The following is a 26,763-nucleotide window of genomic DNA, read 5'->3' as shown; positions in this document are numbered from 1 at the left end:
AGCTTCCAACTCAGAAATCAAGCCATTAGTGTTATATAACTTTATCTGCAGATGGATACCATAAAAATGTCTCTCATTTGTGTTACACAATGGACATTTGTGTTTTTTTTTTTATTATTTTAAGTTGTGCACCCTACTTGTTTTCTGGCTGACAGACTTGGAGACAGCTAAGACGTCTTTGCCGATTACACGCCTCATCTCCTGTAAGACTGCAGCAGTGACGACTCAATTTTCCACTTTGGTATTCAAAGCAGATTTGCACACCACTGTGCTTTCCACACCTGATGCTGTAAATTCCTAAAATAAATTCAATTCCAACAGGGAGTCAATATATGAAAACGGTACCTATTGAGAGACAGAATAATAGCTGCAGGATGCTTGGCAGCATAAACAATATAATTTTACAATCTGCAAAATAAGCAAAATAAATAGCAACGTAAACATGAATAGTTGTCAGTAATTATAGGACATGTAGAATGCTGGTTTTAATTCTGCCAAACCATCAGCAGAATGACAATCTGAGCACTACAAGTGTATTATCTAAATTATTTAGATGCCAACCGCTGGAGAAGGCAGCAGTCCCTCTCCACCTGACCCTGCCAGCATAAGCGAGAATACACAATGGATGGATGGATAGATGGATGGATTTGGATGGCAGGTTCCAAAGGGAACAAACCCTGCACATAAGCCTACCAGTATGGGTACAGTACTATTACATAATCAGTGACCTATGCCTGCTCAGCGCCACATCATAAGCCTTTAAACACACAAACTTTCATGTACTGCGATGCTCACCAGCTGGAACGCGGCATAGATGGAGTCGGTCGAGGGTTTAGATTTCCTGCTCCTCCTAAAAGCCGACATCCTGGCAGGTCAAAAAGGTTTTGGGTGTTACCTTCATTCCTGCTCTGCAATTCTGAGCCCAGGTAGCATGCAATCCCATGCACTTAGTTCCAGAAAGCTCATCCAAAAAACGTCCCACTGCAGTGAACTTATTTTGTATCGTAAAACTAATAAAATGAAACCAGCTGATGTCACAAATTTAAAAGGCCTGATTTTCAACTATCTGCTGTGCAATTGCTGCTGCAGCTGAACAAATAGGTCATTACACAGACTGCAATGAACAACAGAGCTCTCATGTCATCTTATCCTAAAGCGTCCATCCAATCACTGTCTAAATCCCAACTGACTCCGCAGGCTCAACTGTCATCTCTCTGTTTTCACTCTTCCTCTCCATTCCCATCTGTCCAAGCCGCTTCTCATGCTCTTTTGTTCAGGTGACTCAGAAGAGCAGGAGCAGCGGTGCAGATTGCAACGTTAAAAAAAAGAGCGAACATCACATCCTCTGGAAGAATAGCTGGGAGGAGGCTAGTGGGAGGAGAGCTTGGGAGGTGAGAAGTGGTAAGAGTCAAACACACACCATCAAGAAAAGACAGACATCAGCCTTTTGCATCACAGTTTAGAGAGAGAGAGAAATGTCAGTGCACTAGAAAGAGATAATAGAGTTGTCACATATTGGTGCATTTGCCGTTCAACTTCAACTCTTTACGGTAAAGCATAAGTCACTGTGGGAAAGATCACACAATGAAGCACACAAACACCAAACCAGTTAAGTATGAATATGCCTTGTGGCAACAATTAACAGTGATATTTAAAATTTTTTGATATAAGGTTCTATGAAGTTATTTACAGGAGTTCCTTTACTTGTGTCAGAATGTCATGTCACTGCATGAAATCCTCAACTACTCAGATGGACACTCGTGTTCAGCGCCCACTTCACTTGATTTTAGCACTTTAAAACCACTTAAACTATGTGTTCATAAACATGGCTTACAATGCTGTATTAGTGGACAATAATCATTTGTTGTTTTCTCTGCTGATGCCATTTCTCTGCCAAACAGCTTCAAGTTACTCCCCTAAAGTTATATTGGCTATGCCGATGTGACGGCCAAACAGCATGCAAAGGGCAGAAAGGCACATGAATGTAATGTAAGCTGTAGAAATGAACCATTCCCTGGTACTTCTGATTATTTGTATCTAGTTAAATCAACCAAACACATTTGTACAATCATTTTTTTTTTGTTGGTTTGAATTTATAAAATGCAAAGTATTTCCTTTTTATTATTATATATTGCTAAAATCAAATCCTGCTGAGTTTTGAGCTAGCAATGGCACAATGAAGTTGGGTTTGACATCATTCCAAAATCAAAAGAACTGACTTCTTGGATACTACATGGCAAGCATAACTATGGGTTTATTAATTAAATTAAGCTGTCAGATAAATTAGGGCATGAGAGTATCTTATAATATTAAACTATCAACATACTCAAACAGGAACTTGAGCCTCAGGGCAGCATTTCCAGTTTGTTAACATTTGACAAAAACCCAATATAGGTGTGTGAATGGTCTTTCCTAAGTAAAGAAATTTATACTTTTTCATTAGTTACTCATTACCAGTACTGTCTTTCACTTATGTGCTGTTATTGGAATTTTCTTTAAGCTCAAAACCTACTTTGTACAGCTTTGTTTCACATCTATACTGTGTTATGTTTACAACTTTTTGCACCTCCATCAATTTGGCGTAATGTTCCATAATGTGGGTAGGCAGTTGTAATCCAGGTGTAAAGTTAAAGGAAAAACTTTACCTTTCCTCCTATTAAGGAAAAAACACCCTTGCAAATAATACTGCCCTGCTCTGACATCACATTGTCATGTGACAGTGGAAGGCCAATGAATAGGCTATATAGACAGGAAGTAGGGATTGCTGGGAGATGCTAGGGAGGGGCTGGGAAATGTTTGCTGGAGGAGCCACCTACCGGGACCAGGTTGTGCAAAAGGTAGTCAGGGGATTTTTGTAGAAACAACGGAGTTGGCCAGGTATTGATGGCGAGCTAGGAACCTACTGCTAAGGCAAGAAAGCCTGAAGCTCTACTCAGCCCAGAATTTATCTTTTCAACGTCACCTGCTCTGATTGGACCGGTAGGAGGCTTCACAGCCACCATTTTAAGGCATTGTCTCTTTGCAAATCATTGCTCACAGCCTTCCTATATAAACTTTGAAGATCTATCCCTCTGTTGTTGAACCTCTTGGACTTTTATCCTGCTGGGCCGTTGAACTGGATGTTGCATGTGGCATACATTGCTGCTTGGACTTGGAAGAATATGCATAATTCTTTCTAGAATCTAAACTGATAAACTGTAATTTAAGATTTGAATGGTCATTTGTCTTGATATTTTGTGTGTTTCTGTTATGTTTGTTTTTTTCTGCACAATATATGGTACCAACTAAGAAAAATCAATAGCTGGTGTTAGTCTCTTACTCTGCTCCTAGAGCCAACCTTTGGGAATCTTCTGTTTCTAGCCTAAGATTAAGTAAAGCACAGGTAACATAACTTGGCGAGCTAGCCAGGAGCGGAGAGAAGAGCTAGCTTGTTTATTTATTTACTTTTGGTAATTATATAATTGTATTATTGTTGTGGGAAAAATGGATGTATTTGAGAAACTTGGCATTAAGATCCCTAATGCAGTGTTAATACAGGGTGTGACAGAGACAGAAACAGATGAAGAGGTAATCGATTTCTTAAAGCAGTATGGTTCTATTTCAAGGTGTAAACTTGTTGTTGAACCAGAATCAGGGTTTCATCATTCAATGGTTGTAGAATATAGTTCTGGCGCCGCGTTGGGTGTGTTGCGTCCACTTTTGCCTTACGCATATTTATGTGTTAAAGACATAGTTGAGTATGAAATTTTGGATCTATCTGCAGTCTGTGCAGACAATGTAGGGAAGTTGCACACTGAAAAGTATCTGTCTGAACTGCAGAAGGTTGCAAAACAGACTGGGCAAGATTTTTCTCTTATTTTGTATGGGGTGATGTCTCTACTTGGCCAGACTATTTCCAAGCTTTACCCCATTTCTGCTGAAATAAAGACTCCTTTAGATGACCATATCAGCGATTCAGCAACCGCTACCATCTCTGGTCATCCAGTTAAACCTGTTGCTTCAGTTGACCAGAATGAGCTACTGTCTTCAGTTCAGACGGATCCCACAGTCCGACCCACTTTAAGAAAATCTGTGCCAGCTATGTTGCATAGTGAACTTAACCCACCTGAAGTTCAACGTTATGTGGTTGAACATATTGTCAAGAGTGACGAAAGTGCCATGAACCTGTCAACACAACGGCTTAGAGCTTTTTCTGGGAGATCACCCAGACCGCAAACAGAGTCTGATTATGACACCTGGCGTTCCGGAGTGGAGCTTCTATTAAAAGATCCTGCTGTGTCCGATCTGCAGCGCTCATGCAAGATCTTTGACAGCTTGTTACCACCTGCTGCTGATATGGTGAAGCACCTGAAGCCAGGTATGTCTCCAACATCGTACAGGTCCTTCTCAAAATATTAGCATATTGTGATAAAGTTCATTATTTTCCATAATGTCATGATGAAAATTTAACATTCATATATTTTAGATTTATTGCACACTAACTGAAATATTTCAGGTCTTTTATTGTCTTAATACGGATGATTTTGGCATACAGCTCATGAAAACCCAAAATTCCTATCTCACAAAATTAGCATATCATTAAAAGGGTCTTTAAACAAGCTATGAACCTAATCATCTGAATCAACGAGTTAACTCTAAACACCTGCAAAAGATTCCTGGGGCCTTTAAAACTCCCATCCTGGTTCATCACTCAAAACCCCAATCATGGGTAAGACTGCCGACCTGACTGCTGTCCAGAAGGCCACTATTGACACCCTCAAGCAAGAGGGTAAGACACAGAAAGAAATTTCTGTACGAATAGGCTGTTCCCAGAGTGCTGTATCAAGGCACCTCAGTGGGAAGTCTGTGGGAAGGAAAAAGTGTGGCAGAAAACGCTGCACAACGAGAAGAGGTGACCGGACCCTGAGGAAGATTGTGGAGAAGGGCCGATTCCAGACCTTGGGGGACCTGCGGAAGCAGTGGACTGAGTCTGGAGTAGAAACATCCAGAGCCACCGTGCACAGGCGTGTGCAGGAAATGGGCTACAGGTGCCGCATTCCCCAGACCTGGGCTACAGAGATGCAGCACTGGACTGTTGCTCAGTGGTCCAAAGTACTTTTTTCAGATGAAAGCAAATTCTGCATGTCATTCGGAAATCAAGGTGCTAGAGTCTGGAGGAAGACTGGGGAGAAGGAAATGCCAAAATGCCAGAGGTCCAGTGTCAAGTACCCACAGTCAGTGATGGTCTGGGGTGCCGTGTCAGCTGCTGGTGTTGGTCCACTGTGTTTTATCAAGGGCAGGGTCAATACAGCTAGCTATCAGGAGATTTTGGAGCACTTCATGCTTCCATCTGCTGAAAAGCTTTATGGAGATGAAGATTTCATTTTTCAGCACGACCTGGCACCTGATCACAGTGCCAAAACCACTGGTAAATGGTTTACTGACCATGGTATCACTGTGCTCAATTGGCCTGCCAACTCTCCTGACCTGAACCCCATAGAGAATCTGTGGGATATTGTGAAGAGAACGTTGAGAGACTCAAGACCCAACACTCTGGATGAGCTAAAGGCCGCTATCGAAGCATCCTGGGCCTCCATAAGACCTCAGCAGTGCCACAGGCTGATTTCCTCCATGCCACGCTGCATTGAAGCAGTCATTTCTGCCAAAGGATTCCCGACCAAGTATTGAGTGCATAACTGTACATGATTATTTGAAGGTTGATGTTTTTTGTATTAAAAACACTTTTCTTTTATTGGTCGGATGAAATATGCTAATTTTGTGAGATAGGAATTTTGGGTTTTCATGAGCTGTATGCCAAAATCATCCGTATTAAGACAATAAAAGACCTGAAATATTTCAGTTAGTGTGCAATGAATCTAAAATATATGAATGTTAAATTTTCATCATGACATTATGGAAAATAATGAACTTTATCACAATATGCTAATATTTTGAGAAGGACCTGTATTTACAGATTATTGACTCTGCGTATGACACAGTTCAGGATGGAGTTGAGTTATATGCAAAGTTTATGGATATGTTCCAAGATGTGGGGGAGAAACCTTCTCACTATCTGCAACGTTTACAGGTGGCGCTAAATCATGCTGTAAAACGAGGCGGAGTTTCAAGTAAAGATTTTGATCGACATCTACTAACTCAATTCTGCCGTGGCTGGTGGAATAACTCCCTCATTACAGAGCTTCAGCTAAACCAACGGAAAAAAAAAACCTCCATCATTCGCTGAAATTTTGCTTCTGTTACGAACGGAAGAGGATCGTGAAGCTGCTAAAGCCATCCGCATGAAGCAACATCTTGGCTCATCATGATCTAGAGCAGCAACTCATGCGCAATGTGCTTGCATTGACAGTGCTGAAAAGGGGGAGATTGCTGAACTCACTAATGTCACACAGCAGCTTGCCAAACAGCTGGCTGATATACAAAGGCAGCTTGCAGCTCTCACTGCTGCGCAGTCAAGTTCCAGTCAGTCTGTTCCCTTCAAGTGTACACCTGGCTCTAAGTTAGGTGTGGGGCAGAGGGTGAATAAGCCATCAAAAAACTCTTCTTTTGTTCCCAAGCCTGGTCACTGCTATCGGTGTGGTGAAGATGGTCATATCAAAACTCACTGTGAAAACCCCCCAAACTCTGCACTTGTTGCAAGGAAAAAAAAGCAGTTCACTGAAAAACAACAGAAATGGCAGACGTCTAACACTCCTTCCAGACATACTTTAAACTAGATTCAGTTCCTGTTGTGGGGCAAACCGGAACTGTTGAGGGCCAACATAGTCCCAACAGTAAGATTGTTAAGTAAGTAATCCAGACCACTTCTGTTGGTTCATATTTGTTACCGAAAGGGTTGGTTGGGCCTCGTTGCCACCAAAGTTAAAGTAACTACAGGTAACTACAATCCCAGTCTCATTTTACAATCAGTTTTTTTCGGACCGGCCAGTTAAACCGTTATGTGATTTGCTGCAAGTTGAGGGAGCTGCAGGACAAGCTGTTCCTTATCTAGGATATGTAGAGGTGGGGATGACTTTTCCCAGTGAATTTTTGGGAGCTGAGTTTGATATTATCACTCTGGCACTTGTTCCAGATGTCAGAACTCAACAGTCTTCCGTGTTGATCAGCATGAATACATTGGAGCCACTATATAGCCAGTATATGGGAAATGAGTACTTTAATTTCCAGCCAACTGTAAATGGCTACAAAGCAGTACTCAAAACACTGCAGACGCGTCATCGGCAACAACAGCGAGGCAGTGATGGAGTTGTGAGGTTAGTTAGTAAGTCTCCAGTCCTCATACCTGCTGGGTATACCACTGTTGTCGATGGCTGCATTTATACTAGCATGCTGACTCCTGGTCAGTGGGCGCTTGTGGAGCATCCAACCTCACCATTACCGGGTGGGTTGTGTGTAAATAATTCTCTGATTATGCTCCCAACCCAACTCCATGGGAATATCCCAATCATCCTTAGTAATGAGTCTGATCAAGATGTGATTTTTCCACCCCTTTCTATTATTGCAGCAATTGCAGTGTCTCCCCAGATCGTTTTGCAAAGTGTGTCACCAAATCAATTACAAACGGGAGATCCCACTAACACCTTGATGCTGGAGTTTGGAGAGTCGCCTATCCCTCTAGAGTGGAAGGCAAGAATTACGGATAAGCTCAGTCAGATCGCAGAAGTCTTTTCATTTAGTGATATAGATTTTGGATGTACGGACAGGGTAAAACATCATATAAAGTTGCACAACGAAACTCCATTTAAACACAGAGCCAGACCGATTCATCCTCAAGACATCGAGGCTGTCCGACAACATTTAAGGGACCTTTTGGAAGCTGGTGTTATTTGTGAGTCAGAATCACCATTTTCTTCACCTATTGTTATGGTTCGCAAAAAGAATGGTGATATACGATTGTGCATTGATTATAGAAAGTTGAACCTTCAGACGGTTAAGGATGCATATCCCTTGCCAAATTTGGAGGAGTCTCTTTCGGCTCTGTCTGGTTCAAAATGGTTCAGTGTTCTCGATCTAAAATCTGGGTATTATCAGATTGAGATGAACAGAGATGATAAAGCTATGGATGACAGCATATCTTGATCTATAGGATTCAAGGTATATTCCCACTGGAAAAAGTCCCTCCGTGGGCATTCTTGTTGTAGTTCCAACTGGCAGCTCAAAAGCTCCGAAATCCAAGACACAGAGAGGGCACCATTATAGCAGCTGGTTGTTCTAATCGATATAACTTTAGTCTTGTAACATGGAAGTTCTTCAGCTGGGATAACAGCAACACACTTAATGCTCTTTTTTGAAAGGGTAGATGAATGCTATTTGCTAAAATAGCTTTATATCCAACAGATGTTAACATTTTAGTTTGAGTTGATTTAAATTTTGATAAAACTAAAACCTGGGTCCATCTGACTAGCTGTTACCACTCTTTCACCAGTCTGAGGATTTTTTTCCTTTTCTGCAAACACACTGTGGTTTAAAGGTAAGGCAGCTATAAATGATAACAGCTTTACACACTTCAAAATATCCAACCAGTCCCTTTTGATGAGTTTTACACATTCAGATACAACTTGCTTTTCCTTACGCATAGCCTGGCTTAAATCCAACTGTTTTGTAGATCAGTTCACAGAGATTGAAAAAAAATGTTTTATGTAAAATAGACAATTTTGCTTGGCATAAAGTTTTTTTTTTTATGTATCTACTGTACATTTTCAGGGTGTCAGAATCAGAAGTCCTTTAAAAGTCCAAAGAATGGCATCACACTTTATCAGCTTCAAGGGTTACTCAAGAACAAACCTAATGTATTTGAAGGTTTTTTCTTCTTCTTCTCAAAGAAGTTAGTTTTAAGAAGGATCTGCCACATATAGAATGATAGAGCTATCCACATGCAACAAAACTTCTGAAAATGACAGCTATATTGGAAAAAAGACATAGACCCAAGTAGAAAGTTAATAAAGTACAACAAAAATACCTTTTTATGGTAAATCCAATACAAGCAGCGCCTAATCCCAAATACACCATTACTCAATGTACTGAATCACTGACTTTCCCCACACAGAACTGAAAGCAAGAGATGTGCAACACAAAGGGCAGAGCAAGTCAGCAGAAATATGTTTCCACACCCGTCAGCTGAAATTCCAAACCTTTACCACCAGGATCAGCTGCATATACATGTTTACCATCCTGAAAAGCAGACTTTTGACTACATGTAATTTCCTGCCACTGAGAGAACAAGCATGTACTTGTCATTGTCAGAGAAAACACATAGCAGGAGTGAAGAGGAAGCAACGAGGGATGAGTCTTACGTTCAGTTTCATGTGCAATCAGAAAAAAACATGCAAATCCATAAATCTCTACAAGGAAGGAAAGGAGGCAGAGGTTTAATCATTTAATCTCAAAGGATGGGACCGTCATAACACGATTCTTCACAAATCTATTAACATTTGGATTTTAACGCTGTTGTTTTGCACGGTGCACACTTCCTCCTGCAACTTAAGTCTTATGGGAGAAGTGAAACCAAGCTATTCTCTATCTTACTGTTCCGATGAGTATCAAGTATACAGAAATGATGACTTTATAATTATATGCTAATTTCTCTTTTAATTATCTTGGGTAGCATGCAAAGTGGAATCTGCAGATTATTGGAAATTAACATGAACATTTTTCTGTTTGCATGCTCACTGTTTATACTGTAAACATTATCTTGCGGGTTTGATTATTGATGTCATTGCACCCTCTGCTGGGGAAACATGGAAGTACAGTAACATTTTAGCCTGATGGAATGAAAATGGTTAAAATGTTTTAGAGAGGTGAAGCTTCGAGTGAATCTCAAAATTAAAGATTCATTAGACAGTAATATATTTCAAGTATTTATTTTGAATAATTTTCATAATTATGGCTTATAACTTTCTTCTCAGAAAAAAGAAATACATTAGACAGCTACAAAGTTTAACACAGTCATGGGGAAAAACAAAGTTTCCATGACTGTTGGTACAGACAGGGATAAAAAAATTATGTACAAATCCTGATCCAACAAGACTGCCAAACAAATCCTGATCAGTGTTTTAGAGTCAGTTAGTGTCAATTCTTTGAGGTTTAAAGAACAGCTCTCTTAATATCCCACGACTTCATTTCACTCTGTTTAGACTTTGACTGGGTCATTTCAACAGCTTGATTGTGCTCTTTTTTAGACATTCTGCCTTATATTTGCTGCTGTGTTTAGGAGGATTGTCGTGTTAATGACTGAAACAAACCCAAGCTTCAGCTGTCGGACAGATATATTTGACTATATAGTTGACCATCGAATACTTTTTAAGAACAGAGGAGTTCATGGCAGATATATTGACTGCAAGGTGTCCCTGTCCTGGGACTGCAACCCAGCCCATATCATTACTTCTCTCCCACTGTGCTTGACAGCTGGTTTAAGATCTTTGTACCTATAAAAAAATTCACATTTTCTAATCTCTGAATTTTGGATTTTTATTTATGGTAAGCCATAATCATTAAAATTAGGACAATTAAGCTTGAAATATATAATGATGTATTAAAGGTATATAAAGATATTCACAATTTTAGCTAAATTACTGCAGTATTTTTTTATGATATTCAAATTTATTCAGATGTACTTGTATGTTACATAGGTAAAACCAGTAAACTTAACTGAATATATTCTCAGAAATTAGACTATTAACAGAAAACAGGACAAACTTTGATGAAAACCCATCCCTGAACATTGAATATTACATTTTTCATTTCATATGCCCCCAGTTATAATTGTAAATTATAACTGGGGGCATAATTTACAATTATAACTGGGGGCACATGAAACATAACTGGTACACAGTAGTGAGGCTGACTACAGCATGGAGACCCCCAAACAATCACAGACATCTTTATAATCGTTGCGATCCTTAAGCAATCGTTTTTTTCTGTAGTTGGTTTATCATACAGGGGAGGTGGTTGTGAGCTTTGTCTAAAATAATGAAAATTCCCATTTCCTCCAGCTAAGCAGAGACTCATTTATCTCCACTAAATGATGTGAAACACTGGAGAGTGAAGTAATTAGAGTGTGAGGATAATTAAAATTGTCCCACTTTGCCTCTTTTTTTCCCTTTCCTTCAGTCGTCTGCCACTATGTGACCGTAGGCACTGGGTGAAATGAGGTAAGACACAATCCTCAGCACTTCCCAGCTTTTCCAAAGAGACAGCAAAACAAAAGAGCAATCACCATGAGGGGAAAATAAAGGACAAAACAAAAAAAAGCTAAAAATCTATGGGTTTGGTTGTCTGTAGGATATCTGTGTTGCAAATTTGGATCATCCTTGTTATCGAAACCATCCAAGTGCTAAGGTGTAAGGTCAAGGCCCATGGCCGGCTGGACAGCTTAAAGAGAGCAAGTTCTGTCTGAACGCCAGGAGCAGCCTCACATTGTTTATGACAATGAACAGCAGGGGGGTTAGTGGGGAGGAGAACCCGCGATCAGGAGAAAACTGGAAGGACATACAGGAAAGAAAGGGCATTCCAAACAAAGGACAACAAATACGGAGACTGGAGGAAGGAAAAAATGTTGCTGTCATGTCTGAGATGGGACATGGTCACATTGTTTTCAATTATGGGAACAAAATATGACAGTAAATCAAGTAGCTTCATGTGGAGGATATAAAAGACATAAATGAGGGTCTTAAAAAGGCAACAGATGGAAATGAGGACACGAATCAGACAGCATATGTGAGACTGAAGCAGGAGGTGAGAGACAGGAAGGTGAGATGGAGATCACAGACTGCCAAAGCTTTGTAATAGGACTGTAATACTTCTTCTGGCACACTGATTGGAAAGGAACTGCTTTTCCTCTCTAAAAAGCAAAGTCTTCTTTTTTCTTTGTGGGATGTGTTATTTTAGACAAGAAAAAATTATTGTAAAGGTTTTAGATGTACCTTAGCAGTTATACCTTGGAAGTAATCCTTAGCCATTATTGACAGTGCAACAGGCTTTCACTGCAGCTTACTTCATCTCCTTTGTATGATCTTCAGCTCCATGAAGACCACAGTGCCTAGCAAAACTACTAAAACTCTGGTACATTTTGTCTGATTGACTAACAGTAAATTAGAGCATAAATGTAAACTGAAAAGGGAAAAGTGTAGATCCCCATTATACTGTAGGGAAACACCAGGCATGCTGGAGTCTTGGTCATGTCTTACCAGCTACACTCTAGAGAGTAACTTTTCCTGACATGTGTTTGCAAAATATTGAAAGCTCATTCAGATTGGATTGAATCTGTGAGAAGAATTTCGAGTCTCAGAAACTTAAATGACCCAGAATTTAATTTATCAAACCCTAAAAGCTAAATAAAAAAATATGTGACTTGCACAAATAGTTTGGATCTGTAAAGGAAATGGCCACTTAAAACATGGGAATAACCTAATTATTAAATAAAGAAAATCAGCTGGATTCAGGGTAGAATTAAGTGCATTACGTAATTGAAGATTAAAAACCATGTAAATAAATAACTAAATGGTAAGTGTAAAAACTAAAAGTTGCCAAGGTGTACATTTTTAATCAGAAGCTGTATTTAACTGTAGACCTTATTTCAAGTTTAATAGCTTTTCCTCACATGAACTGCTCCAAATGAAACATAACCCAGCCTACTGTGCCAAATGTCAGTATTTCTTCAATCATTTCTTACGTTGCTTTCAATCTAAAATGATACACCGCAGTCACAGAACCACTTCTGTCCTACAGGACTGTGACTAGAATGAGGCTGGCCCTGACCTCACTTAACTGAAGCTCACTGACACACATCCGGGAAGGAACTTTGCAATTTATATCTGCTATCCCTTTCCCCATCTATCAAGATTCAACATCCAATGCAGATACAAAGAAAAAATGTATCCAGTGGTTTCAAGATATCAGGCTTGGCTGTGGCAAAGGAGGTGACAACCGTATCCAAGGGAGACTGGCTGGCACACAGCGTCTTCCAAACATCACATCGCAGACGTTAATCGGACCAGACACACCGTTAATTAGAAAGGGATGCTGCTGTTTCAGTCTTTCATTCACCTGTCTCTGTCTGCGTAACACACACACCAATATTGGACATCTGCTCATATGTTGGCTGACAGGTTCACACAAACACATTATGAAATATTTTTGCAGCATTTATGCAAGCAAAAGCAAACATGAAATATAATGAAGCAATTAACTAGGATTAGATTAAGCAGTATTATATATGATGTGGTTTTGGGTCAGCAGGGACACCCTGCTGACCCAAAACCACTGTTTTTTTTTTTCAGTCAGGGTCAGAGTTTTTTTTGTGCATCCTTCCATTATCTGTGTTTCTGGTAATCATAGCGAGTTTTATTCATTACAGTTTTCGCTGCCAAAAACAATTTATATCTGGCGTGCTTTTTCTTTTCCTGAGATGTTCCAGTTATGATTTTTTGTTTGAAATTATGGTTGTTAACAAAGTCAATTGAACATTATATGATGAAAAAAAGAAAAAGTCAGGGCAATTAGTAAATAACAATGAACTAAGATGAAATTTTAAATTTCCACACATATTGTCATTGATCATATTCTGCAGATTCCGAAAATATTTTCCCCTCGGCAGCCAAAAAGCTCTGTTATTTGGCACATTAATGTGAAATGGTGGGCGAAGCATACCTTCCTGGGGCGCGAGTGGACCCCATCAGGTGGCAAATGGAGCACACCCTTTGTCTGATTTGGTCCTGATCACACAGAGTGTGTGTTATGTCCTCTGAAGTCACTGCAATCTAAGCTAAGCTACAACTTACCTCTACAAAATATGATGACAAATTTTTCTTTAAAGAACTGCAGGAAGAATATTGCCCAAACACTGCTGGTAAATAATTACTGCAACAGGATCTGTAAAGTGGGTTGATTTAAGTTTACACGTATATGTGTGTTTATTAGTTCATACTTTTACACGCTGAGGTTGTATTCGTCATATCTGAACCTTCGTTTCTTCCGGCTTTTTCTCTTTGTAACCCATGATTTATAGTAGACTTAGCATCGCCCAGTTTTTTGTGTTTTTTTGTAGATTTTCAATCTACAAAAATCTAATTCAATCACTGTTGCCTCTCAAACAGAGAGACACAGTGTATTTTGATGTTAATTGCTAATAAAGGATGTTAAAAACAGTTTTTAGAAATTCCCTATAATACATTGGTTCCTTTAAAGTTTTATTGAGTAGTGCTGTGCTGCTTCTCTCAATCGCCCACATACACACAGTGCAACATTGGCTTTGTCATGGATAAATAAAATACATGGTTAAAACATTCCTTAAATTACACCAAGTCATTTTATTGCTGGATTTGGAAGCTTTTAAACCATCTTACAAATATCTTACACCATAATAAAGTCAGTAATTAACAGCAGAAGCTTTTTAACCCATAGTTTATACAGAACAAGAACCTGTTGCTTTAGGTCCTCTGGTAGGAAGATGAGAAGACAACACTTCAACGGGGATAAAACGTTAATCTGTGACTTAAACATCTGACCGGAGTTTAAAAGACAGTCTTTTGTATTGTTTAATATCCATGATCTTATGCATGCATTTGTCTGCCATTAATGTCTCTAAATGCTAGTTCGTACCTTCTGTCCAGCTGCCATTAATGTTCTATCTTCACGATGATCTCCGGGGCTCTGCAGGGTTAACAGAGATCCCTCTTCCAAACTCTCATCTAGGCTCTCTACAGTCAAACCTGACACCTCATCCAGGATGTTCTCTGCAAAAACAATAAAGGCAAGTTTGAACAGAATGCTAAATGCATAATAAAACATCTGTTTGCTTCTGAGATACAAATGTTTCTGAAATCCAGAACATTGACCTAATTAATTAATTTGTTTTGTCTCTTTTCCTGAAAAAGCAACATATTATTAGGCATCTCAGCAACTTATTTTTTCCAACCAACACAAATTAATAAATATTTGTTAGTGGAAGGATAAAATAAAGATACACAATGTATCTTTTTTCCACAAATACAATTATCCTACCCCAGCTGTGGAGCTCTGAAACTGCTCCAGAGTTACCATGGGCTGTGATTATTGCTCTTTTTGCTAAGCCTGTCAAGTAACTACAAGCATAATAAACTCTCCAATTTTGGAAGAGGGATTAAAAAGTCCTTTTTGAGATGTTTAAAGCTTGGGTTACTGTTTTATACCATAGGTTTACTTTAAACCTCTACACAATGTTATCCCAGATTATTCTGTTGTGTTCCTTGGTCTTCATAATACAGTTTGTTCACTGATGTTCTTTAAAAAATACTTTCTGAGACTAGAATAACTGTATTCATATGAAATTTGTGTAACCTCTTTACTACATTTGATTTCTGAAGGCATTTAAAGATTTCATTTATGGGTAGCACATCAAACATTTCTCATTTCATGTGTCATTTCCTCTCCACTTAATCTTTGTACTCTACTTTCTGTTGGTCTATCGTATAAAATCCCTATAAAATGCAAGTATATTTGTGATAGTAAAGCAATGAAATATAAAAACGTTCAAGGTGTAAAAGTACATTTACAAGGCACTGATCTCAAGTTATAAATCCTTTTGTGTTGGTTTTAAATTGTTCTAATAAAAGCCTTCCTAAGTGGGTTTAATGATATAGGTTTGTAGTCAGATTAGTTATTCAGTCCATGTTCAGGACAAACCTCTCATTTAAAGTCTCCTTCATGTTGAAGACTTCATGTTCAGCCTCCTCTTCAAGCACAGCATCATCAGTGACCTCCATCTGGCTTCAAAAGTGTTTTACTCTCCATCTGACCCTCAACATATGGCACATCCTCCATGATGACAGCTCCACATTGCTGAAGGATTCATATTAATATTCATACAGCTCTGAGCCCCTGTATAAACAATGCCAGCATGTCAGCTGGTGCATTACAAGCCCCCCATTTCCAATGAATACAAATGGTGCCCTTGCACAAATAAAATGAGCAGGTCAGGGAAGGCTGCTGGCTGCCTACAGGTTAGGTATCAGACTGCATCCGTGCATAATTAGCAGACCCTGCAGATAGTGATGCATATTTCCATTCTGTGTATACCGAGTTAGGGAGTTTTGATAGAGTGCATTTAGTTACATTCTTTCTGAAGTGCAAAACAGAAACGAGAAGATAAAGTCTAACCTTGACTCTGGGAAAAGATGTCTGTGGTTGTGTCTTGTTCTCCATCGAAGCGATGAGGTGGGCAGAAGCACAGCATCTTAGGGTCCTGCTGGGGTACAGTGCTGACACTCAGGCTAAGCATGTGGTCTCTAAACGCTGCCCTCAAATCATCCAGCTGAAGGGCAGAGGCAGATTTGCCATTGAGGAATTGAATCTCATCTCCTTCTTTCAAACCTAATAGATCATTAAAAAGAAAATAAAGGACATAAGCCAATTAAGTAATACTTGAAAGCAATGAATTCATTTTTCATTTGGTGAAAAAATAACAACTAAGGCTTATCTATGAGGTTATGACCAACTAAGTGGTTGTCTTTCTGTGTTAATATGTACAAATGAGCTCCACATACAAAATGTTTGTACCATGCTTCCCAACCGCAGCTCTGAGACTAATCAGACATGTTGAGACTCCAATGTGCTCCAATACATTAAAAATGCATCGTCTAAAGCTTGCTTCCTTTCTTGCTTGCGGCAAATACTGATCTAACAAGACTGGATGGATTTAGAAGGGAGTGTGCAATGCTTGTCTATTCCTGTCCCCTCATGTTATAATATATATATTGTCTGTGTGGCTGTAAGCATGAGAGGGAACCCATTGACTTCACTGGAACACATCTTTAGTTTGACGATTTTCTCCCCTGACCACCTGTGCCCTGTGCTGTTAATTGATCAGCGCTCAAACAGTTCTTCACCAATTAACCTGATTGATTGTGACAACTGTTCTGGGATCTGATAGCAACCTTAACTGCCCCTTACTGCCCCTAATTGCCCCTTAACGCTGAATTGAGTTACACAAATGGGTTTCTATTCTGTTAACAGAACCGCACATGATGATGAGTTGCACAAATTTCCCAAACACTTAAAATCATGTAGAAAAGGGTAGAAATGTGGTCAAATTCACCGTTTTATGACAAACAAAAGCAAACACAAAGAGCTTTATGTCGACATACTTATGACACATTTAGCCATAAGTTATGACCTAGTTGTCTGGGATGTGAACTCAGTTGAAGAGTTTTTATTGGACAGGGAGTGATAACGCTTCTGGCTCTATACTGCTGTGGGTTATTGTTTGTTCTGTGTGCTGCAGATTCAGTGCATTGCAAAAGTATTTAAACCCATTTTTTTCTCATTTTTTAACCACAATCTTCAAAGTATTTTAGTTGGACTTTATGTGATGGATCAACATGAAGTTGTGCACAATTCTAAGGCGGAAGGAAAATGTCTTGCCACAGATTCTGAATTGGATCAAGTTCTGGACTGACTAGGACATTCGAACACATAAATATGCTTTCATCTAGACAATTTGTTTGTAGTTTTGGTGGAATGTTTAGGATTGTTGTCCTGTTTTAAGGTCATTTTTGGAGCCTCTAACAGGTTTTCTCCCAGGGTGGCCCTGTTTTTAACTCTACCCATCTTCCCATCAGCTCTGACTATCTTTCCTGTCCCTGCTGAAGAAAAACATTCCCGCAGCATTATGTTGCAACTATATTCACCTTGGTTATGTTGTGTTTTCTTATGCAAAATAGGTCAGAAAGTTTAATTTTAACCTAATCTGAGTACCTTCTTCCACGTGTTTGGTCACCGGCATGTCTTACCATGGACCTTCTGGCTGCTTCTCTGAATAATGTTGTCCTTGTTCAACCTACCAGCTTCGGTAGATAGCCATGTCTTGGTAGGTTTGTACCTATACTGTTTATACTTTTGTTGAGTGAAATGTTCAAAGTTTGGGATATTGCTTTATAACCTAACCCTCCTTTAAACTCCCTTAAAATGTTCTTTTTGAACTGCCTGCTGTGTTTTTGATGCTGTTTGCTTGTTCACTAATGTCCTCAAACATCTGAGGCCTTTAAAGAACAGATGGATTTATACTGAGATTAAATTACACACAGTTTGACTATTTAGATAAATTCTGAAGGCATTAATTGGCACTGCTTGTAATTAGGGATACCATATAAAAGTTGGATGAATATGTATGCCACACTTTTCAGAGTTTTATTTTTATTAAACTGAAAACCATATACACTCTTACTTTTACTGTACAGGTATGGGCTATTTTGTCTATTTAAAAATCCCAATAAAACACATTGAAGTTAGTGGCTGTAATGTGACCAAATCTGAGAAAGTTTGAGAGGTATAAATACTTTTGCAATGCATTGTTTAAAACTTTTTAGTTTCTTTGCAGTGTAAATTGAGTGTAACACTGCACAAAGATCCACTGAGTTTGCTGACTGACTCCACCGTTTTTCCCACAGAGGTGGAAAGTGAGTACAGCTGTGTCCTCTGGTTGCATGCAGCCTGCTAAGATAGCAGCTTTTTGATTGGTAATTCACTGGAGGCCACAATCTCACACTTGGGTAACCGTGGTTTGACTTTGGGGCATGGTAGTGGAGCATGTTATTTTCTATACATTAGTGCTGTGTCCACGAAACGGTTGCATGTTCCTCAAACCCATTAGGTCTCTCTGCCTCGCATAAAAGATAGGGACCAGTGAGTGGGGGGTGATTTTCAGACCCACCTTCCCAAAGCAGACAAAGAAAAAAAAGCCTTGAATCTTTTTATCTTGTGGATAAAGGTTTAGGTACATGCTGCCTTAAGGAAAAAGCTATAAATCATCAGACAAATACAAAATATATGACACAAGTCATGTCTATTTAGAAGTTGTGCATAGATGCTCCTCTTTTTTAATATTCTGTTTTATCTGTCTGAAATCTGTCTACAGACTCACTGAAGCTTTTCATGATTCTTGATCATTTCTCCTTCATCCTTCCATTATTTTTAAACCCTTTTCACCTAAAAAGATCCTATTGAGAAATTAGGTCTATTTGTTCAAGAAGTCATTGAAAATAGCCTAAATTAGGGTGGTACGAAAAATCAAAAGGGCTGCAATATACTAGCAAAACATGCAATGATGATGATATTATTGTTATATAATAATGATATACTAATAATGTGTTTAACTCATATAGTCATCACTTTTCCTTTTTTCCCAAAAGCACAATACTCCATAACTCTCTGTGAGCTTTAGCATCTTGATTCCTCTAATCTATATTAGGTGTTGCCATCAAGGGAACTGCACTTAAAACCTCTTAGTCAAATAAATATTGCAACAAAGCAATATTTTGTGATTGTGATATTACACATATTGATATGGTGCTTCAGTATATTGTAGAACTCTATGAATTAATGATTTATTAAAATAGTTTTACATAGGGCTGCATGACTTTGGGAAACATAACATTGAAATCAAAATAATTTTTACAATCAACTGTACTCTCTTTCTTTTCCATCACAACAGCATACACACCATTTCCCCTGTGCTGTCTGATCTTGGTCACTAAGATCGATAGGAGTTGTGGGCATAAAGGAGAGTCAAAGTCCCCCTGTAGCCGCCAAATATGTTATCGGAAATCAATTACAGTTTCAGCGCATGGCACCTCCAGCTGTCACAAATAACCAGTCCTTGCCATTTGTGATATGACACATATTATTGTTACAATAATATCTGATAGTGAGATCTGATATATTGTACAGCTGTAGTTCATCAAAAAAGTTTACAAGACGTATGTCTGGTGAAGTGTTTAAACCACAGAACACTGTAACATCTGTCAGACATGGTGGTGGAAGCATCATGCTAAGCTTCTGTTTTGCTGTAACGCTAGCAGTACTACTGCATTTAATAGTGTTGGTGGCATGGGTAAGAAGGACTACTTCCAAGTTATCTAACTTCAGTTAAAATTAAAAGCCAGACAGTTAAAATGGGAACATAGTACAGAGTTTCAAAATAACAATAATCCAACACACACATTAAAACCTGCTTTGGAATGAAAAAAGGAGGCTAACATCAAGATTAGGTATTGGTCTTTCCAAATATCTAACCTCAACCCAAATGAACATTGGTGTATTGTGGTACATGGCCCAGGTCCATGCTAACAACCAACACATTAAAATAAAGTTTGGATTTAAAGACAAGGCGAGATCTCCTTTGAAAAAATATCCTCACCTAAGCAGGCACCTGTCCTTCCAAATGCGTAGAAATGTAGTTATGTTTACTCACAAGGTGATGCAGTGTTCTCGCACAGCGATGGACTGATAATAAATCCTTAATCTTATGTTAAATAAACAGAGTTCCAAACTAAATATTTGCATCAGGGCTTCTGGTTTTTGTATTCAATTTCCGATTATCAGACATTAAAGTTAAATATTCCATACTGAAGGTTTGGTTTAAGATAAATGCATTTACCTTTAGCTAAAGCCAGTCCTCCTGGTTTAACTTCGGTAATATGAAGTCGTTGTACAGCATCCTCATCTGTAGCTCCCACAGTGAAGCCTGTGGAAATGTGTTTTAAGGAGTGTTTAACATCCATAAATATATATTTAAAAGTAATCACTGCTGCACAACAAATATGAACCAATTAGGTCCACTTATGCCCGAATGTTCTTTCTCTAAGTCACCTTCTTTTAGTAATTATCAGAGCAAGACTTAATAAAACCCATTAAGGAATCAATTTGATACAGATTTTGAGTGTGTCGAACCCCGTACCGTATCCGATGGTGCTAGATTCTGCTTTGTCAAAGCAAATCACCTTGGTAGCTCTGAGGCAAATCTCAATCTCTTTGTAGATCTGCCAACAAATACATATAAATGCATATTTAATTGGAGAAAATGGAAAGGTAGCATAGCTGCAGGATGTAAAAGGTCAGGCTATTATTTTTAATAAAGAATGAACTGCTCCATGCATTATTCTGCAGCGCAAGTGCATGGCAGGGTTGTAGGGTCACAATCTGGGTTAAAACTGCAAAGTGAGTGGGTGTAGGTGTGGGGTTCTGACCTCCCAGCACAGACACAGCTGTGTTTATGAAGCAACACCAGGGACAGACACATGTGCTGTGTGTAATAGCCTTCAGAGAGGAGCAATAACAATGCAATATCACAGACGGAGGATGAAAGCGGGCGAAACAAGTCACTGATCAAAGCAGGAAGATAAAAAGGCTCTTGAGGAAAAAAACCTAGTTATGAGGAGACTGTGCTTTGAGAGAGGGTTCAGCATGTCACCTGCAAAGATAATTCATTTCAGGGGTTTAATAATGAGGTGAGGCCCTTTTAAAGCAAGTAGGAAACCCACACAAATACAAATAGGTTTCATTCATATTCCACACAAAACACTTCAAATACATTTTTGCATAACTTATAAAGTATTGCAAAAATATCTCACTCTGTCTACCTTTGTCCTGGGATGCATTATACATCGGGTCGGCAATGGGGTCATAAAATATGCACAGGTTTGCCTCCATATTGGTGACAGAAATAGCTAAAATTAATTTATAATGAAACAAAGGTAAAGTTCAGATGAGCCAATTTACCTCATCTCACATTATAATTAATATGTTTTATAAAGCCTATTTTTATTTATGTTATATTATGTTTAATTTATTATGTTCATTATTTTTTTCTTTATTGTTTTCTAATAGATATAGGGTAGACAATGAATATTAAGTCCTAAGAAACAATCCTGATTATATCTGTATTACAACTGACAGATGTCCTATGTTGCATATTGTCCTCTTGACATGTTTTAACTGCTTTCTCAGTTTGTTTTTAGAAGGGTTGGATAGGGTCCTATTAAGCAAAATATTTTATGAAAGGTGCAATAAAAAACTGTTTGGTTGATAGATTAATTGTTTACATCATCCCAATTCAGACTCCACAAATCACAGTGCTTTAGAGTGTATTCTCTTACCAAATCAGAGATCTCTTCTTCAGATTTGGGAACATAGTAAAGCAACTGGTTGTTGACCCACACCTTCACACGTAAGTAGTGAACCGAGGGCTCAATCTGATGGGTCTGGAAGTAACGAGACAGGAAAGAAATAAGTAAAATTGCACAAAGATTGCTGCAAATAGTTAAAGTTTATTATTGTTGTCATGTAAAACTGAAGTTGGTCTCCTTATAAACACAGAGGGGTTACGGAAATTTGTCAATAAAAACATTTTTTCCTCTATAAGGATTCCACAAAGTAACTTGGCATGTTGTGCTGAAAGCACATCAACATAGATTAATCACGAGTATTTATACTTGTCTGAATGCAAAAAACACAGTTGAGTGCCTGCAGCAGGCAGAAAAATGTTCAATAACACAAAACATAACTAAAATGTATAACACAATATGGTTGGTTTGAAGCAAACAGGAAAAGGATCCATTACTTTTCTAAAAAAAAAAAAAAAAGAACATGATTATAAAAAAATCCAATAATTTTATCTCAAACAGCGGAATTTGGAGGTTTTTATGAGTGATGAGAAAGTGCAGCATCCTTCTTTCACCCAGCTGACTTGCAGCAGGCAGCAACAGGTATGGGAGGAGAAGCTCTTATACATACAGCCAGAAGCGGCTCTGTTCACTCCAACACGTATTATTGGATCCCAATAAAAGAAATGGTATGACTTCAATTTTAGCAGCTGTGAAAATTTAACTTTTTAATTCTTGTTAAATTTAACTAACAGCCTGCAGGTTAACGCAGAAAAGTTACAATATGTAACAAGAAGAAAAACATCAAGCATAATATATCAAGTCAAACTGCTGTTCAGTGGTTTAAGTCTGTAGTTACCCTCATGCACTATTTACTGTTAATTACGTAATGTTTTAAAAGTGGCTCAAGCAAATCAATGCTGACTTGAGTTTCCTATACTCCTAACAGTGGCCTACCTTGCAGACACTGTTCAGGACATCCAATGTTGTCTCACCGGGCTGCACGATGGCCAGGACTGGCTGATTGTTTGGCAGACTCACCCAGGAGGGCTTCAGGTAATCTGGAACCCAAATATCACTGTCTACGCTTTGCTGAGGAACAGTTTTCATGGAGTCTTCTGTTTTTTTCTGAAAATGCAACATATATATACTGTATCTATATCAATAACATAATGATTTTAACTAATAGATAAACTAAAAGACGTTAAGGATTTTGCTAATTGGCAAGGTAAACATGTCAGCAACATATCGCAGATTTGAATGAATTCATCTGCCTTTTTGATAACCTTTTGATTTTCCTTTAGATGAGGCGACTGTGGCTCAGTAGGAAGAGTAGTTGTCTTGCAATCAGAAGGTTGTGGGTTCAATTCCAGCTTCCTCCTGCCATATGTCAATGTGCCCCTGGGCAAGGCACTTAACCTCAAGTTGCTTACCGATCTGCGTATTGGTGTATGAATGTGTGAGTGTTAATGAGTGCGATTGGGTGAATGTGGCGCTAGTGTAAAGTGCTTTGAGCGGTCTGTATGACTGGAAAAGCGCTATATAAGTTCAGTCTATTTACCATTTATATACTGTTTTCTTCACAGTTTACATTTTTATGACATGTGTCTGTATTTAGAAAATTGCATTCTGTAACCTTTAGGTCCATCCATTTGATCCAGATGAACAATTCCGCCACCATGTCGGCCTCTCTATCTCTTATGTTTGACCTCACATTGTTTGTAACCTATCTCCTCCTATCAAGTTACCACATCCACATTTTTCCTTCCATTCTTCAATTCTACCCACCCTACCATCGATCAATGCCTCTCCTTCTGGTGCCCTTTCCCTTATCTATGCAACTCTCCATCAGCTCGCTTCTGTGCTAGTGTCCGTCTTGCCAAATAATTTCCCGACAGTTAACAAAATCAGACTCTTTGACATGGGCTAAAATTAACTGCAATTGGTCTGTATCTGTGTGTGCCTGTTTGTTTTGTTTTGAAAGACTCAACAGACATGTGCAAACAAAATACATATAGACAAAAAAAAAAGAGACTTTTTTTTTCCCCCAGACAGACAACAGGCTGGAGGGGCCCGTAACCAGTACCTCCCCCAACTTCCCTGAACTCCCAGGCTGCTCAGCACCATCTGGCTTCCCTCCTGGCCTATCTAAGATTCCTCTGCTGGGGGGATGAAAGGTTTACATGAGGCATATTAAAATCTTCTGCTCTCTTATTTCCTCTTATGTTAACAATCGGACTCCCCAGAATAAATACAGTGTCATAGAAGGGGCCAGCCTGTCAGAGGTGAAAAATCTTTGCTGGTAATGTGAGGGTTCTTGCTGTGTATTAGTAAAAGTCAAGGCATGCTACCTCTTGTGCATTTCTTTACGGTCATCCCATTCCCCCCAACCCCCGCCAGCTGAGGTTGGGCGTGGGTGGAAGGAAATTGATCTCTCCTCCTGCCGCAGGGGGCCCTCACAGCAAGAGTGGTTTATTGCCCCAGTTTTTCTTCAGTATGCGGGGTTCAGACAGAGGCCTGTCTTTTCCTCTCCCACACTCTCGACTGCCTTTTATCGCTTCTCATGAACTATGGAGGTGGCATGCTTATCCTTGCACAACCTCTGCGTAATTTAACCATTTTCTTTCTAGGTTTTGTGAAATCACAATATTTACTCATCTGTGATAAATAATCATAAACATCCAAATGAGCTCTATGCCGATTTCTTTGTTAAAACATTTGTTCTGATGTTGAGTTATCTGTAAATTTGTGTAAGCACAGGTAAGAACAGATGCTCCGAAACGTTATGGCACTTAGGTACCTTATATCTGCATAATTCGAGTTAATGATCTGCAAATATCAGATTGGGTTTCTCTCAGAGATCACCAGACAGTGATGTCTCTTGAGGATGGTTTATGTGATTCTGATTTAGCTAAAATTGCCCTAAGCAACTGAAAACAATAGATGGATATCTGTCAAAAATGATGTAGGTTTTTGATTTGATATATAATAATCTGTAAATTTTGAACCCCAATTATAATGAAATTGGAACATAGAGTAAAATTTAAATAAAAACAGAATATAATGATTTGTAAATCCTGTTCAACCTATAACCATATGAATCCACTACAAAGACAAAACTATATTTAATGGTCAAACTGATAAATTTGATTGTTTTGTTTGCAAATAATGGCTAATTTAGAATCTGATGCTTGCAACACGTTCCATAAAACGCTAGAACAGGGACATGGTAACCACTGTGTTACAAGAGAAAAAGCTGCACAAGGTGTTTATGTAAAACAAGTACAGCACTCTAAAATGGTGTTTACTCCCCTTTTTTTTCCCTTTTTTGTCATGTTTTGTCTCGTTTTCAACCCAAAACTGTATTTTACTGCAGGTTTGTGTGATTTACCAACACAAAGTAATGCTTAAATGTAACATTGGATTAAAATTATACATAGTTTATCTAGTTTTTTCACAAATGGAAACCCAATAAGTGTGCAAGTATTGGTATTCACCCCCCTCCAAAAGAATCAAACTATAACCACAAATTGCTGCAATTTGCACATATAGAGATTTACATTTCAATTCTTGCTGCAGATTCTTGATCGGTTAGGTCTGAACTTTGATTGGGCCATTCAAACACATTAAAATTGTTTTATCTAAACCATTTTAGGATTGTTATCCTGCTGGAAATTAAACATACACTCTAGTCATCTCCATCCTCTAACAGGTTTTCTTCCAGGAATGCCCTGTATTTAACTCCATTCATCTTTCTTTCAACCCTGATCTTCCCTTCCACTGCTGATGAAAAGCACTCCCAAAGCATGATGCTGCCACTATCATGTTTCACATTGGGGATGATGTGTTCCAGGTGATACAAAAAGTTGTTCATGGTCACATTTGGCATTTTGCATGTAGGTCGAAAAGTTACATTTTGGTCTCAGCGCACCTTCTTTCATGTTTGCTGGGTTTCCTAGATAGTAAAGAAGTCGGAATATACATGCACACCATATTTTTTCAGTTTTTATTTTATGAAACAAATCTGAAAATTGTGCATCATTCTTTTGAAGAACACCATACCCACCACCAAATGTTGCCACCGCCACATTTCAACATGGTTTATAGTGACAAAGGGGGTTCATTGTAACATTTTTCACCAAAGATACCGTTTTCCATGTAGATAAACAAGCTTAATTTTCATTTCCTTTGACCAAAACACCCTTTTCCACATGTTTGCTGTGAACAAGGCCTTTAACAAATTGTAAACAGGATTTCCAATGTTTTTTTTAACAATGGCTTTGATGCCATTCTTCAATTTAAAAATCATTTAGCATTGTTTCTTTAGGGTATCAGAGTATACGAATAAATGCCATATTTTTGCTGAGTTTCATTTGTAAAATGCATTTAATTTTTACTTTACAATAGTGCTGTACTTTATGCTCATATAAAATCTCAATTAAATGAATTTAGGTTTGTGGCTTTGATGTACAGAAATTTAGAAAATTTCAAGAAGCATTAATGTTTTTGCAAGGCTCTGTAAGCTCCAGAATCATCTGAGGGTGAGGGAAGAGAGACTGCTAATTTTAAACTTTCATAACCCTGCAAATTTCTCCACTTACTCCACATCGAAGGGAGAAGTGGATGTCTATAAATGTTAAAGCAAGAGCTTGTGAATGACCTCAAAGAAATGCTCACTGGAGCAAAAGGGTGCAGGGATTTTGTGCCTCCGCCAGATAACCCATCAAATAAAGAGCTAGAACATCTACCAAAACCAAAGGAGGTGGAAAATTCAGCTATGCCGCTGGCCTCGGGGTCTTAAGAAGCTCCTATCCTATCATACAAACACAAAGATTCATCAGATGCCCCAGTG

At 38.6% G+C, this 26,763-nt stretch overlaps 1 protein-coding gene and 2 long non-coding RNA genes across 6 annotated transcripts in view; 2 read left to right on the top strand and 1 right to left on the bottom strand.

Moving 5' to 3' along the window:
* LOC124876295 (rho guanine nucleotide exchange factor TIAM1-like) overlaps positions 1-26,763 on the bottom strand; it is an 84,788-nt gene that overhangs the window by 14,534 nt on the left and 43,491 nt on the right. The window contains exons 12-17 of one of the 3 annotated variants that reach the window (XM_047378948.1): positions 22,869-23,039; positions 21,906-22,010; positions 20,708-20,789; positions 20,408-20,494; positions 16,132-16,344; positions 14,596-14,729 (exon numbers count right to left, since the gene is read on the bottom strand). In XM_047378948.1, coding sequence (XP_047234904.1) covers positions 14,596-14,729; positions 16,132-16,344; positions 20,408-20,494; positions 20,708-20,789; positions 21,906-22,010; positions 22,869-23,039 — 792 coding nt within the window. Of the gene's footprint in view, positions 1-795; positions 1,179-8,956; positions 9,092-14,595; positions 14,730-16,131; positions 16,345-20,407; positions 20,495-20,707; positions 20,790-21,905; positions 22,011-22,868; positions 23,040-26,763 lie in introns of those variants that run through there. The other 2 variants (XM_047378950.1, XM_047378949.1) reach the window with 2 other exon arrangements.
* LOC124876296 lies at positions 2,806-14,739 on the top strand. The gene is made up of 3 exons (XR_007040266.1): positions 2,806-2,979; positions 11,107-11,147; positions 14,607-14,739. It is a non-coding gene; the product is annotated as an uncharacterized LOC124876296 (long non-coding RNA).
* The window catches only part of LOC124876298, a 35,321-nt gene continuing 31,413 nt past the window's right edge, over positions 22,856-26,763 (top strand). The window contains exons 1-2 of one of the 2 annotated variants that reach the window (XR_007040267.1): positions 22,856-22,967; positions 23,963-26,372. This is a non-coding gene — a long non-coding RNA (uncharacterized LOC124876298). Of the gene's footprint in view, positions 22,968-23,962; positions 26,373-26,763 lie in introns of those variants that run through there. The other variant, XR_007040268.1, reaches the window with a different exon arrangement.

Source organism: Girardinichthys multiradiatus, chromosome 11, assembly GCF_021462225.1.
Source record: "Girardinichthys multiradiatus isolate DD_20200921_A chromosome 11, DD_fGirMul_XY1, whole genome shotgun sequence".
NCBI classification, from domain to species: domain Eukaryota; kingdom Metazoa; phylum Chordata; class Actinopteri; order Cyprinodontiformes; family Goodeidae; genus Girardinichthys; species Girardinichthys multiradiatus.
Note: the sequence above shows the minus strand (reverse complement) of the source record. Positions and strands in the feature narration are given on the sequence as shown.